General features: G+C 41.5%; 1 protein-coding gene across 1 annotated transcript in view; it reads left to right on the top strand.

Annotated features, from left to right (window-relative positions):
* SCARA5 (scavenger receptor class A member 5) overlaps window positions 1–16,522 on the top strand; it is a 426,171-nt gene that overhangs the window by 306,459 nt on the left and 103,190 nt on the right. Inside the window, exon 4 of the mRNA XM_033939637.1 lies at window positions 7,056–7,730. Coding sequence (XP_033795528.1) covers window positions 7,056–7,730 — 675 coding nt within the window. The remainder of the gene's footprint in view (window positions 1–7,055; window positions 7,731–16,522) is intronic.

Here is a 16,522-nt window from a genome sequence, read left to right on the forward strand (position 1 = left end):
TTTTTATCAACACAACTAAAGCAAAAAATAAATAGAATTTTTTTTCTACCTTTGTTGTCTGGTTTCTGCTTTCCACATCTTCTCATTCAATTCCTTCCATCCACTGTGTGTCTTCTCTCTGCGTCTTCCATTTGCTGTTACTGTGCCTCTCCCTTCACTCCCCCCCCCCCCAATTGGTCTAGCACCCATCTTCTTCCCTCCGCTCCCCCATAGTCTGGCATCTGTCTTCTTCCCATTCTGTCTTCCACATTTCCCTTCAGGGTCTGTTCCTCTCCACCCTCCTTCAATGTCTGTCCTATTCCTTTCCACCACCACCCTTCCCTCCCTCCTTTACCATCTGTTCCTTTCTACCACCCTTCAGCTCCTCTCGCGTGGCCTATCTATCTACCTTCCTCCCTCTTATTTTCATGGCACGTTACAATGTAATTTGTGCAAGCCACTGGAGCCTGCGAGCTCGGTCCCTGTCCCATCCCCACAAACCATCTCGCTTCTGTGCTCCTATTTTCCCCATTTCTAATATCTCCCCTATGTATCTGCCATTGCCCCCCCCCCCTGTGTCCATATACCATCCCCATGGCATGTCCCCTTTATGTCTCTGTCCCTATGCCCCATGCACATAATTTCCCCTCTTTCTGTTACCTTCCTGTGTCCAGATTTCCCCTATCTTCCTCTTCCATACCCGTGTGTCTCTTCTTTTCAACCCCATCTAGCTTTTTTCCCTCTTTCTTCCCCCCCCCCCCCCCTGCTTCTAGCATCTGGCTCACCTGCCTGTCCTTCCCTTTCTTTCCTGCTGTGGATTTTTCTTCCGTTTTCATCCCCTTGGCCCAGAATCCTTTTCCCTTTCACTCCCTCCTTCCAATTTGAGCCGGGAACACTAGCGATCGCACGGTCCCCACAGCCACTACCTGCCTGCCCAATCGATCCTAGTGTTTAGCCAGCTCTCTCCCTTCTCCTCACCTTAGTTTATAGGTTTTCTTTTTCGGCGACCCGCACGCTATCAGAGAGCCGCGCACGCGCGGCTGCTCAGTGTTCAATCTTCTGCTCTGCTGCAACTTCCTGTTTCCGGTTGCGTCAGAGCAGAAGATTGAACACTGAGCAGCCGCGCGTGCGGGTCGCCGAAAAAGAAAATCTACAAACTAAGGTGAGGAGAAGGGAGAGAGCTGGCTAAACACTAGAATCGATTGGGCAGGCGGGTGTGAGCTGCGGGGACCGCGCGATCCTTCATGCCTCACTGCGGGGACAAGACCATTCACCGCCCCGCGGGCGGTGAATGGCCTTGTCCCCGTCGCCGCAGCGACTGCTAGTTTTCTTCCCCGTTTTCGGCGGGTGACCCGCGGCTAAAATGTGGTGGCCGCGGGTAAACCGCCACCGTGTCATTCTCTAATAAGCAGGCCATTGTGAAGCCTTTGTTAAAAATGAGGAGTTGGAAGAGTTATCTAGCTATAGACCAATTTCTACTTTACCATTTATATCAAAAGTTTTTGAGAGGATTGTCTTGACACAATTAGAATCGTAGTCACATGAAGTGAATGACTTGGATAGGTATCAATGTAGATTTTGTAGGGCACATGGTATTGAGACTCTACTTGTAGCAACAGTGGATAGGAGGAGGATAGATGGAAAGAAATGGTACTGTCTAGTTTTATTACATATTTCAGCTGCATTTGATACAATGGCTGTTGATGTACTATTGCATAAATTGAAAGAATGTGGTTTACAGCGGTGGTTTTACAATGGTTCACCACTTATTTGTAGGGATGCCGGTTTCAAGTAAAAAGCAAAGAGATGATTTCTGATCTGTTGACAGTACAACAGGGTGTGTTCCAAAGGTCTGCATTATCTGCTCTTTTGTTTAACTTATATTTGTCCTCTTTGGGAGTGGTATTTGGGGTACTTGGGGTGGAATATAGGATGTATGTAGATGACATACAATTTTTCTTTCCCTTATGAGATGTTTGGCAGAGTCAGTTGACAGATTACTTAGCAGTTATTAGATCTTGGATGAGTGCTTATGTTATGGCTCATGGGGAGGGTGGTTGAGTTATGTGAATGTAGATAGACTGATGCTGCCAGTAGAAAAGATGGTAAAATCACTGAGAGTATATCTAGATTCTACGTTAACAATGCAGGATCAAATTATGCATAGTATTCGGTGCTGTTTTTTTCAGATAAGATTGTTTTAGAGCAGTGTTTTTCAACTTCTTCAAGCCAAGTACCCCCTAAGTCTAACAAATATCAACCGAGTACCCCTGCCCAAGCTCTGCCCCTGACCCCACCCCCATAATAATAGTACTAATTGTAATGCAATTTCTTCCATTCATTTTTCATATACATACAATGTAATCTTATTAATTCATAATGGTAACCACAAAACTTAAAAAAAACACAAGGCACACTGTATTCAGATAAAATGTTAATTATCATTTACGGTATATTTGGTGTGTTTTTTCACAAAGAGGTCAAGGCAGATTACTTTAAAATATGCAATGTCACTTCAGTAACAACTATAGAAAAATAGACAAATATAGTGCAAAATATAGACAGCAGTTATATATTCTCAAAACTGACACATTTCGATCACTAAATTGCAAATAAAATAATTTTTCCTACCTTTGTTGTCTGGTGATTTCATGAGTCTCTGGTTGCACTTCCTTCTGACTGTGCATCCAATATTAATTTCTTTCTGCCTCCTGCACGCTTCCTCTCCTCTGGACCTCATTCCCTTCTCCAACCAACATCTCTCTCTGTCCCTCCATGAGTCCAACTTTTCTTCGTCTCTCCTTCACCCCTATTGGCAACATGTCTCCCTCTCTCTCTCACTATCCATTTGTTTTTCTCTCATTCCCTCCCTTGCTGCAAAGGGAGTAGGGAAAGAGAGAGAAAGAGAGAGATTCAGGGTGCATCTCTCCCACCCCCTCTACTGCCACATCCAACGTTTCTCCCTCTCTCATCCCCAGATCATGTACATCATTTTTCACCACTGTCCATTTCTTCTTCTATCACTCCTCTCCAGCCACAGCTCTTCCTCCATCACTATGTCCAACATTCCTCCCCCTTCCATCCCCTTCAATCTGTCCTTCTGTTCTCTCTCTTCTACTACTAATATTTATTATTTCTATAGCGCTGAAAGACGTACGCAGCGCTGTACATTTTAACATGCAATAGACAGTCCCTTCTCAGAAGAGCTTACGATCTAATTTAGACAGGACATTTTCAGGGTTGGGGAGGTTATAGTGGGTATAGTTATCTGACAGCAGCAGGGTTGGGGAGATTATAGTGGGTAGAGGTATCTGACAGCAGTGAGGGGGAGTTGAGAGTTGAAAGCAGTTTCAAAAAAGTAGGCCTTTAGCTTGGATTTGAACACTGCCAGGGACAGAGCATGACGTATTGATTCAGGCAACCTGTGGAGCGCAGTAGAAATTCAACTTGTCAATGTACACGTTGGGAGCCTCGCTCCTGAAGAAAAATATGTGAAACTTGATCGTGTCGGTGAAGGCGTTCCCTACATACTATTGACAAAAGATAAATTTATTTAAATTGGATCTTTGCACTAAGTTAAGTTACACAATAAGAAAATTACACATAAATATATAAAAACGATCCGGTGAAAAAATGCCTCATGCCATGTTGGCATGAAAAAAGCATCCAAGAAGTGAAAAGAGCCTGCTGAGGATCAAAAAAATGTTTTTGTTTAAAGTATTATATACTGGGTGGTGTGTTCTATTGATTGATAGCCACAACTTCAGCAGCTGTTCTAGGTTCAAATGGAGGCTGTTTTACTTGCCACCTCACCACCGAAACATTGCATTCTCAGTTCCCAAAAAGACAGAAGCAAGAATGTGCCTTGTCTTCAAATGAACCACACTTTAATAACACCAACGGCAAAACACATGCAGAGAATCATCCAGCACAATGTTGGACTCGACGTGGGTCGTGTTTCAGCTAAAGAGCCTGCATCAGGAGTCCTTATGAATGACAAACCAGATTTTAAAAAAACAGTGTTAATAAAAGGTATGCCAAATCGTAAAATATAGTTTGAAACAGAGAATGACACGGTGACAAAATTCATCACCGTTCCCGTCCCCGCAGATAACCGCGGGAAATAATCCCATGTCATTTTCTGGTGTCTATTTCAACCTCAGTCCTTCTACACCAGCATTCTTCAAAGCAAATCTTGCAGGTCAGTGGTTGTGGCCATTCATACTCTGATTCTTATGTGAGCCAAGGATAATGAAGCCATTGTGACATCACTGATGTAATTGGCTCTTAGGCACTGGTGGAATGAGGCATTATGACATCACAATATCTGCTCTGGATACCAGAGACTGTTATTCTGTAGTGTTACAACTCCTATTGCCCACCACTTATGAGATATTCAGGAAACGCCTCAAAGCTCACCTATTCCTGAAATACCTAGACAGCTGACCCACTTCCCTCCTTCCCCTCTCTTGCCCTTTCTCCCCATTGTTCCCACATCCCTTAAGTTAACTCAACTTGTACGTCAACTCAACTTGTACTCCACTAATCTTCTGTAAACCGCATAGAACTTAACGGTATTGCGGTATATAAACTGTTATTATTATTATTAGTGTCTATTTCAACCTCAGTCCTTCTACACCAGCATTCTTCAAAGCAAAGCTTGCGGGTCAGTGGTTGTGGCCATTCATACTCTGATTCTTCCCTCTCTCCTTAAAGAGTGACATGAAGATTGTTTACCAAGGTTATCCGCGGGGACGGAAACAGGAACAGTGATGAATTTTGTCACCGTGTCATTCTCTAGTTTGAAAGTTTAAAAGTTAATACAGTGGTCCTGCTCAAAACAAAGATCACATAATGTTCATGCACTACCTCCTTGGTATGTAAATCTATCTTATGCATATATATTGTGGATATCCTGAAAACCTGATTGGCTGGGTGTGCCCCAAGGACTAGATGAATGAGCACTGGCCCAAAGTATATGTGTAGATCCAGCATATTTTCAGCACTTTTCAAACTGTGTGTGCACCAAAAATATGTGTCTAATCTACACATATACTTATATGCCTAATCTAGACATAAGTGCAGATATTGGGCATCTCTGAATACAGCATATTGTGCCATCAGATGTAGGGTTACCAGACGTCCGGATTTCCCCGGACATGTTCTCCTTTTCAGGACATGTCTGGGGGTTCGGACAGCTTATCGAAACCCAGCACTTTGTCTGGGTTTTGAAAAGCCTCCACAAATCGTGTTGGGCAGGGAGGAAGTCCACGCATGCGCGGATGTCATATGGTGATGTCATCGCGTGACATCCCACACGAGTGGACTTCCTCCCTGCTCGATGTGATTAACATAAGAACATAAGAATTGCCGCTGCTGGGTCAGACCAATGGTCCATCGTGCCCAGAAGTCCACTCACGCGGCAGCCCTCTGGTCAAAGACCAGCGCCCTAATTGAGACTAGCCCTACCAGCGTACGTTCCGGTTCAGCAGGAACTTGTCTAACTTTGTCTTGAATCCCTGGAGGGTGTTTTCCCCTATGACAGACTCCGGAAGAGCAGGCAGTGGGGAGTTGGGGGGGGGCAGACAAGAGCAGGCAGCGGGGGTGAGGTTAGGGCAGGTCTAGGGGTCCAGGTTTTCCAATTGGAAAATCTGGCAACCCTAATCAGATGTGTCTTGGCATTAGAACAGCACATGATCACCATCAGAATTCATCACCAACAGTTCAATAATACTTGACAAAATAACAAAAAGAAATAATTATCAGAATGATTTTAGCCAAATTTCTCAAACAGTTCTTTTATTCTGCTTCAAAGCACCAATAATCATAAAGCACCTCCTTGGCTTTCAGCCTTGGGCTGTTATAAGCAAACTGCCCAGCAATGTAGATTAACTCAAAAAACTAAAAATAGTCCTCAAATAAGTCCAGTTCATGGCACACAAAGGTGCCACTCCTTGCCAGTGCCCAAACACAGCTGTAAAAAGAAAGGGAAAAAACCCCAAAACCCCAAACAAAAGGTACTAGCAAGCCTTTTCTTCTCAGTCCCCTTTGGGTTTCCCAAAAAGAGTTAATCACAACACCACTTCTCAGCTTTTCACTCAAAAAAAAACCTTAATCTTCTTAATCAGCAAACACTTTAACAGCTCCTTTATCAAGTGGCTTCACTGAACCTCTTCATTGTATTTGTTCATCCTGCAGCGTTTCCTTATCTCACAGCCTTCACTAGCGCCCTGGGTTCTGCAGGCTAACAGAACCAGATGTAGGAGAGAGGTGGAAAAGAAGACCAGATTATTTCCTGCCCTCCCGAACTGAATCGCTTCAGTTGTCTCACCCTTCTCCCCCACTAAGCTTAGGTGAGATGGTAGCAGGCATACAGTAGCCATTGAAAGTAATAGCGAGGGAAAACCCACAGATTTTAGAGTAGTTTAGAAAAGGCTTCACAGTTCACTGTTCTTGACCTGTTTCCTATTCCAAAAAATGTCCATTGGAACTTCACTCTCCTGCACATTTGAAACCTGGCCTTTCCATTCCATTGGGGTTTCCAGGGGAGACGCTTCCTTGGGCTGGGACTCTCTGATCCCCCCTCTCTCTAGCATTTGTGCTCAGTGGTATTTGTTAACCTTATGATTATTCAACACTTGGTTTTGGGGACTGAGAATTTTTTCTCCCATGTGTGCATTTTGTTTCTTCTCAGCCTTTTTTTCCAGTTGTGGGCCAATGAGAATATTAGTAACTCCGGAAGGAAGTAATTTTTACTCCTCAGGGGTTCAGATCCTGGTGGATTTTGGGGTCTGTTTGATAAAATTGTGTGTAGTTCTACATAGTCACTGAGGATAAATTATTGGAGGACACAATTTATTTTTTATTTACTGTATATTGCCTCCCCCCTTCTATAATATTGACCTACAGTACAACATTATTACCAACTGGAGCATCTCCTAATTGTAATGAACTCATGGTGCCTATTCTACCAAACAAATGTCCAGTAGATTCCAAGTTGTTAGCTGTATCTCCTCCACTAATTCTTAAAACTTGTCTTATATTTATGCTGTTGTTTTCTAATTTTCTTTTTTTAGTTTCTCGACCTCCAAGCTCCCCAGAAGACTTAAAAGTGCTAACAGAAAATATGAATCAATTAAATGAGAGCTTCAGGGACATACAAATCAAACTGCTACAGCTGTCCTTCAATGGAGATCTCATGGCCCAAATTTGGAAATTGCAAGACTTTTTCCATAATCACTCAGATTCATTGCTTCAGCTGATGGAGTCACTGCAGAAGGTAGAAGAGCATCTCCAGAGCTTGCAGACCATGGCTGACCAAACAGACACATTTGTCTCCAGCCTGGGAGACAAAGTCAATCAACTGAGTGATGCTCAGCAGTTAGAGACATACAGATTCTCCACTCAGATTAACAATACTGAAGTGCATTTGCACCACCATGACAGCCTTTTGAAAGACATAACAACAAATGTAGTCGGCCTGAATGATCAGCTCACTGAGGTTCAAAGTACACTGAGTGCAGTCAACAGAACTTTCTCATATGACATTGGCATCCACCACACAAGGATCCAAGACCTCCAGGTCCTAATAACCAATGCAACAGAGGATGCCAGACACATGAGAAGGATTTACATCAACATGGAGCATGACCTAAAACATGAGATGGCTATTCTGAACAATGTAACAGAAGATCTTCGTTTGAAGGATTGGGAGCACTCCATAACTTTGAAGAACATCTCGCTGATCCAGGGTAAGCTTTCTCCATCAAGATAATTATAATAATTAGCATTTATGCAGTCCCATATATCCATATAAGATTCAAACATTCCACCAATAATCAATAAGCAGCTCAAGATGAATAGAAGTTTGAAGTTTATTAAAAATTTGATATACCACCTTATCAATTTGTGTCAAGGTAGTTATACATTTTAAAATAGGGTAAAAACAAATAATACAAATTAAAATAACTTTTTTTTAAAAACCATACTCGACAAAACAATAACATGCTAGACTAGACAAACGGGTACAAGTGGGGAAAAAAAGGATAGAACTACAATGGTTAAAGAAAAGTAAGATAGAAAGGTATAAACATAAGGAAGGGGTTAAAAACAAGTAAGTCCAATACAAGAGGACTCATAAAAAATAAAGAAATTTTTAAAATCTTTAAAAGGACATTTATACTTGAAAGGCATCTTTAAAAAGGAATGTCTTAAGAAAAGATTTAAATTTCTCAAGATTAGTTCTCTCTCTTAAAGATTTGGTGCCGAATTTCAGAGTGTTGGGGCAACTACTGAAAAGATAGTGTTTCTTCTAGTGTTGATATAATTCAGGGTTGGAATTGCTAATAATTGGCATATGCGGGTATTTTGCACCATTCCACTTCAATGCAGTCAGAGAAGAAAGAAAAATAGGGGTAGGATTTTGCTCACTCCTTTTTCAGTAGTAGCTCAAGGTGAGTTACATTCAGGTACATTAGATATTTATCTTTGGAAGGTTTACAACCTATGGGCTCTTTTACTAAGCTGTGGGAAGCACTAGTGTGCGCTTACTACAGCTTAACCCTTTATTTGGCATTTTTGCCCAGAAGCATCATGTTTCTTCTATGGCTCATATGGGAGATCTGCATCTCCAAATGCCTGTTAATTGGTACTGTTCATCTCGTTCAACATCAAGTTACGGAAAGCAGCCTTTTCACCATCTGCCAATTAAAGGGTTAAAAGGGCTTACCACAGGATGTGTTAAGGCACCCGATAGTATGTTCTGAATGTGCAACTGCTAACCATGTTCTAAATTTTTTTTTTACATTTTGTTGGGAAGATGCATATCTGGGGGTGGAGAGTGAGCGTTCTGTGCTAATCAGTGCATTTGTAATACTACACACTAATTTACAAGCATGGGATTAACATATGAGCCCTTTCCACCTACAAAACAGATGGCAGTAAGGGCTCATGCACTAATATTGTCATTAGCATGTGGCCATTACTTCAGAAGATAGAAAATCATCCATATTGTGGCAGTGGTAAAAATGGCCTTAGCATGAGGGAAAGATCTGTGTAAGGGCACACTAAGGCCACTTTCTACTGCAGCTTTGGATGACAGGAAGCACTCAGGTGTCCTGCAGGTAAGAGCCAAATCAGTGCACACTAACCACATGCTAAAAAATTTTTTTAATTGTTTTTGGAAGGGAATGTCTGGGAGCAGAGAGTGGGTGTTCCTGCACCAGTCAGTTAGTACAGACATATTACCTCATGCTAACTGATAAGTGGAGGAATAGTATATGAACCCTTACCACCTACAAAATGAGTGATGGTAAGTGTTCATGCACTAATTATTTTTTAATGGCCACAAGCTAATGGCAGCATTAGCATTAGCAATCGCTGATTCCCAGCACTTTCTTCACTGTGTTTTGCCTCTCCTTCAGGAACAGACCAGGTCTCCCACCGTGTTATTCACGGTTTCACCATATTCACAATGGCTTTTAATAGAAAACAGCGAATAACATATGAAGTTATTCACGGTTTTTCTGTATTTGCGGTTCTGTTAATCCACTATCACAGCAAATACGGAGGGAGAAGTGTATATAAAAGGTGGCATGCTCTAAGAATCGGTGTGGAACTTCTTTTTAACATAGGAAGTGATGAATGAGGTATTTAAACTTGCAAAGCAGTTAACTCACAAACAGGTAGTGAGGAATTTCCTGGGAACCTGACTAGAGAGACTGGAGGCCTGATTATCAAAATGGCATCCCGATTGTAGGTGGGTTTTTTTTAAAATCGATGCCTATAATGTAGGCGTCATTTGTGCATGTACGGAGGCAGCTAAACATGTCTATGTATGCCTAAGGCCAGCGTAGGCATGGCTTTCGCTGGAAATGGCCTTAGGCATTTGTAGGCGTGCCTAAGCGCTTCCTTGGAATAAGCCAGGCACTTTAAGTATAGGCCTGTAAAACGCTAGTCTACATTTAAGGCAGTTGTACAAAAAATAAGTACAATTCTGGACACAGCACCTACCAGTAATTGGCACGTAGTAGGTGCGTACTGTGGCAGGTGTCGTATCTAGAATCAGGCCCTGGGTGTCTAAGTAGCAGATTAAATTTAAATGTGCACAAGTACAAAGTAATACACATAGGGCAAAATAATCCTAACCATAGATGTATGATGCTGGGTTCAAAATTAGGAGTCACCACTCAGGAAAACAATCTGGTAGTCATTTTGAGCAAAACAACATCAAAAGGACTTATAAGAGTCAGCAGTGAGAGTTGACTGCATGTTATGTTCAAAGTTGTTAAAACACATGCAGATTGTGAAAAATTGCAGGCAGACCTTAGGAAATTGAAAGACTGGACGTCCAAGTGGCAGATGAAATTTAATGTGGGCAAATGCAAAGTGATGCATAACCCAAATCACAGTTACTGGATGCTAGGGTCCACCTTGGGGGTTAGCGCCCAAGAAAAGGATCTGGGTGTTATCATAGACAACACGATGAAACCTTCTGCCCAATGTGTGGCGGTGGCCAAAAAAGCAAACAAGATGCTAGGAATTATTTAAAAAGGGATGGTTAGCAAGACTAAGAATGTTATAATACCCCTGTATCACTCCATGGTGGTGCGACCTCATCTGGAGTATTGCACTCAATTCTGGTTTCTTATCTTAAGAAAGGTATAGTGGCACTAGAAAAGGTTCAAAGAAGAGCAACCAAGATGATAAAGGGGATGGAACATCTCTCATATGAAGAAAGGCTAAAAAGGTTAGTGCTCTTCAGCTTGGAAAAGAGACAGCTGAGGGGAGAGATGATTGAAGTCTACAAAATCCTGAGTGGAGTAGAACGGGTACAAGTGGATATATTTTTCACTCCATCAAAAATGACAAAGACTAGGGGATACTCGAAATTACAGGGAAATACTTTTAAAACCTAAAGGAGGAAATTTTTTTGTCACTCAGAGAATAGTTAAGCTCTGGAACGCGTTGGCAGAGGTTGTGGTAAGAGCGGATAGCATAGCTGGTTTTAAGAAAGGTTTGGATAATTTCCTGGAGGAAAAGTCCATAGTCTGTTATTAAGGCATGGGAGAAGCCACTGCTTGCCCTGGATTGGTAGCATGTAATGTTGCTACTCCTTGGATTTTGGCCAGGTACTAGTGACCTTAATTTGCCACCATGAGAATGGGGTACTGGGCTTAATGAACCATTGGTCTGACCCAGTAAAGCTATTCTTATGTTCTTAACTTATACAGGACTCTAGAATATTGATTCTATTGCTAACATATGCCCATGTGCACAGTTCCATGGTGACCAGCATGCTGTTCCATGTTTGGGGACATTTCCTCAGATTCTATATAAGGCTCTCAATTTTAGTGTACAAATTTGAGTATGTACCCGAAATGCACTTGCAAATGAACTGGCTAGCAGACCACCAATTACTGTTGTTAATTTGCACCTATTAAAATTTGTGCACATATTTTGCTATATCCTATAAGACTGGGCGCCTAACTCCTACAGTTTGTATCTCAAAAGGGGGCATTGCCTTGGGAGGTACATGGGTGTCTCAAACTGTGTTTTGAGTCATTTTGGTGCAATCCCTTAGTGAGGGTGAAGAATTTTGTGTTTGGCGAAGACTGCTGATGGGTTGTAGGAAGGAGTCAATGACCACTGGGAAAGTGTGAGGGGGGAGGGGGACATACCTTAATCCCTTCAGTGGTCATCGGGACAATTTGGGCACCTTTTTGGTATTTAGATGCTTTTAAAACAGGTCTAGCTCTGGAATGTCTAAATCGCATCCTGGAAATCTTGGGAAATGTTTGATAATTGGTGCAAGCACTAAGCTTGCCCAAATCCCACCCATAAAATGCCCCTTTGAACTTTAGATGTGCAGGCAAAAGGTTTAGCAAGATGTATAGAAAGTTGGTTTCTAAAATCGGCACTTAGACATCTTGGTGAGTAAGACATCCAAGTGCCACTTTATGCCATTTTTTTGGGATGTCTTTATTTTTTGAAGATGAGTCCCTTGGACACCATATTATAGAATAGCACCTAAGTGTCCTTTCAGCCCCGTTTTGATGACTAACATCCATTAACTCACGTTCTCACACCATAAGTTTAGTGCCTAAGATTTGGTGCACTATAGAATTGTAGAATTGTACAGGACTTGATCAACTTTCTTTGAAAGATTGCTACCCAATAGATCATTTTACTAGTAATTCTAAAACCATGGTAGGACTGAAAACCAGCTTAAGGAATGCATGTTATGCCAGAAAAATATTTGACAGAAATTATTTCCAAAATGTTCAGCACATCTTGCCTTAACAATAGCAGCAGTGAACACAGCCCAAATTGAACAAGTAGAATCATTAGGATATGCCTAGTTTAGTTATATTTCATTTCTGAGAAAAAACAACAACAATAAACCTACTCAGTCATAAACAACATTTTGGGATCAGGTGAACTGGGTACTGCTACAATCATGTTATAAAAACATATGCAAACAACACCTCGGACTATTCATAGTTACAATAAATTCTAAACAGTTGATAAATGACTTCAGGAAAAGATATATCTAAAGTCTGGGCATGAAGTCCAAATTAAAACGAAAAAGAATTCAAAAATATGGTCATAATTTAAGCTAACAAACCCCTTCCCTCCATAATATCTGGCAACATCTTCAAGAAAACTTAAAAGCAAAAGAAGTTTTATTAGATTCATCTCATCCTAAAAATGATCTCATAAACCTCAAACATGGACAATTACAATTTTTTCTCAAATTGTAAGGGTTCTTGTTACAGTCTAGCCCTGTGATACAATAAACTCAGCCCATGGGAAAATATACAGATTGAAGACTGGAGTTATGATCAAAATCATGGCTTTTTCTGTTTATCTCTAGCCAGAGAGTGGAAAAAAGTGGTATTGCGAACAGCTATACAGGTCCATTGTTCAGGTCTCTTTATGTTTTGGAAAAAGGCAGAGCAGAGTAGCTATGTATCAAAACCAAGGAGAAGACCTCCTGTGGCATAGATCTTAAGAGGTCCTGAAGCCATCTGGCGATCAAATTCAACCATCTGGAAAGGAAATACCATGTGCAGAATAGTCGTTTCCACTAAGGCACATCTCCCCAACAAGTAAAGAGTTATTGGTTTGAGATTCGAAACTTGAACTGGAGTAAAAAGAGGAAATTGTAGGCTCTGAAAATGGAATCACTATGTAATGGTTTGTGCATGCATTTTACAACTTCATCTATATCATTCTATGGATCCTTAACCATGGGTGCCAGATGCAAATTATGGTGGTACAAAGATAAAAGGACATTCAGGAATTAAGTATGATGAAGCCATCAGATAATGGTAGAAAACCCTGTATTAAAAAAAAAAAAAAATCTCAGATGCTCAATGTAGCTTTTTCTCTTAAAGACACATTCAACATATATACAGACACAGATTCTTTCTGTGTTTATGCCATGGTTCTTCTATCAAAACCCAGAAATTCATTTGCAAAAAAAAAGGTACTTTTGGGGAAAGACATGAGAGGAAATAACATTGAGGGGGACATTCTAGAAACAGCTCCTAAATTTAGTCACTGGTAGGTGCCACTGTGGGTGTGGCTAATGCCAGAAGTTTTGTTAGGCAAACTAAAGCACCTATGTAGGCAAGATTCATGACAAAGATAGGCACCGGAAATGTAGGCCCAAAAAACCCTAGCCTACATTTCAGGCACCCATCTTTCACAGAGGCGTGATTCTCTATGGGGTGCCATCGCGTGATTGACACGTGATTGGCTTCTGCTTTTTAGGCGGCCACCGATATCAGCATCCTATAGAGAATCCGGGCCTTTGTGACTCTAGGCAAATCACTTAACCTCCATCACCCTGGGTATAAAAAACATACCTTAGATTGTGAGCCTACTAGGGACGGAGAACATACCTGCATATTGGGCTAGATTCAGTAATGGTGCTCAAAAGTCAGCATCAGACAAAATTAACACTCAATGCTGTTCTACAATGGACACTCAGAGATGAGCACCCATTATAGAATTAGAGTTGAGTGCCGATTTGGTTGCCAAAACTTACACCTGCCTTGACTAATTTATGTATGTTAATCTGTAACCCGTTCTGAGCTCGTTGGGGAGGACAGGATATAAAACAAATTAAATAAATAAATAATTCATGGCACCCAGTTTGCTTGTTTGGCCCACCCAATTTGGGCGCACATCTCCAGTATTCCATAACACTGTGTGCAAATTTTAAGAAAACCCCCTGAACCATCCATGCACCTCCCATGGCCAAGACCCCTTTTGGGTTGTGTGCCAATTAGCACCCAATCATTGGCAGTAGTTGGCTCATTAGCCAATGTGGTTGGGTTCACATCCTAGATTGCTGCCCAAATTTGGGTGCTATTTGGCTCATTTTCAAAAAAGAGAGGCGTCCCAAAGATGGCATAAACTGGCACTTAGATGTTTTAATTGCCAAAATGTCCAAGTGCTGATTTTCAAAACTTATTTCCTAGACGTCTTACTAAGCTTTTTATCTGCAGTGTGCCCAAAAGTTCAAGAGGGTGTGTTGGAGGTATGTTATAGGCAGACTTAGAGAATGCTTAACACTTGGACCAACCTAAAGAAGGATATAAAACTGCTGGAGAGGGTGCAGAGACGAGCAACGAAGCTAATAAAAGGTATGGAGAACTTGGAATATGAGGAACGACTTAAGAGACTGGGATTGTTCTTTCTTGAGAAAAGGAGACTGCGAGGGGATATAATCGAGACTTTCAAAATACTGAAAGGAATCGACAAAATAGAGCAGGAAAAAAATGATTTACAATGTCCAATGTGACATGGACAAGAGGACATGGATTGAAGATAAGGGGGGGGACAAGTTCAGGCACCTGGAATGCTCTCCCAGAGGAGGTTATTGCGGAATCCACCGTTCTAGGATTTAAAAGCAAACTAGATGCACATCTCCTTACGAGAGGCATAGAGGGATATGGGTGACTAAAATTACACCAGGTGTACACCTGGCTGGGCCTCCGCATGTGCGGATTGCCGGACTTGATGGACCGAAGGTCTGATCCGGAGATGGCAGTTCTTATGTTCTTATGGACATCTTGTGATGATAATTGAAAATTTACCAAGGTGCCATGGTGTCCAGGATGCTATTTAGACACTCGGAGCTACTGTAGATCTGTTTTAAAAGCATCTAAGGGCCAAAAATGTACCCAAACTGACCAAATGACCACTGGAGGGATTAAGTCATGACACACACACACACACACACACTCCTCCAATGGTCATTGACCTCTTTCGGTCCTCCCAAGCACAAATTTTCTGCCTAACAGAGACTTGGCTGAGTCCAAGAGAAGAATCTTATTTATGCCAGGACATACCACCAGACGTTCAATGCTTTTACACTTTTCGTCTTTCCAAGAAAGGTGGAGGCTTAGTCATTGCACTCCCCGACCACTTCTCTGCACAGGAAATACCCAATTCTACTTTCACCTACCCAGAACTTTTAGCCATCCTGCCCAGTTTCACCTGCTACTTATTTATTGCTCTCCATCAGCCGATTCCACTCTGGGACTCCCTTTATCAATCCCTTGATGACGCAGTTGTATGCTACACCAATCTTGTGGTTCTTGTATTTTTCAACATCCATATTGATGTCCCCTCAGATTCAAATGTACTGTCTGCCTGAGTCAGTCACTGTTCCAAAATCACTTGATCTGCTTATTTTTGTACCCCTTAAGTACAATCAAAATAGCCTCAACAGTTTCAGGATACTAACGTAATTATATGTCAAGCATTGAATGCTAACGTAATTATGTGTCAAGCATTGAATGAGCTGAAGTGTCTCTCACATTCAGCTGAAGATGCTGGAATTACATTGAGTCATCTAGCAATGTCTGATAACAATAGAAACGGTTTGAAATGGAGACCCCCCCATCACTTCAGCACGTCAAAGTGAGGTTGAGGTGGGTTTGCTTCTCTCTCGTAATCTCTCATTTCATCATCCACTCTCTGTTCCAGTGTGCACCATGGGAATAGTTGTCCAGATGGCGTTTGTTGGGGTTCACAAACATGACTTTCCTCCAGGCTGTGTCAATGGAAGTTTCTAGCTGGTGACATGAACAATCTATGTAAGTTTGTGCAGCAGATGCAGCCACAACATTTGATCCTTTGTCAACCGTGCATGGTGTATCATTCAAATTCAGTCTAAGTTCTATGAGAGGTATCAATGAAGTTCTCTATGTTCTTGTTGATGTAATTAGTAGTCGTACCTGTGCTAAACAATACAGTTTTATGAACAGAACTAGTTATAACTTGTTTATTAATCTCTTCACAGCATTGCTTCATTTTATCACAGCCTGCTTTCCTTACATTTAGGCATCCATACAATTCATCATCACCACTTATGTTTCCATAATTGCTGCTGATTAAAATCATTCGCTGGGCAAATAATTTCAAACCCAAACTCTCAGCAACAGAAAATGATAGTCCAGCCTCAACAACTAGATGTAATTCAGTATTCTTCACAGCAGCTCTATCCCCTAGTGAAATATTTGTACCA

Source organism: Geotrypetes seraphini, chromosome 3 (genome assembly GCF_902459505.1).
Source record: "Geotrypetes seraphini chromosome 3, aGeoSer1.1, whole genome shotgun sequence".
In the NCBI taxonomy this organism is placed as follows: domain Eukaryota; kingdom Metazoa; phylum Chordata; class Amphibia; order Gymnophiona; family Dermophiidae; genus Geotrypetes; species Geotrypetes seraphini.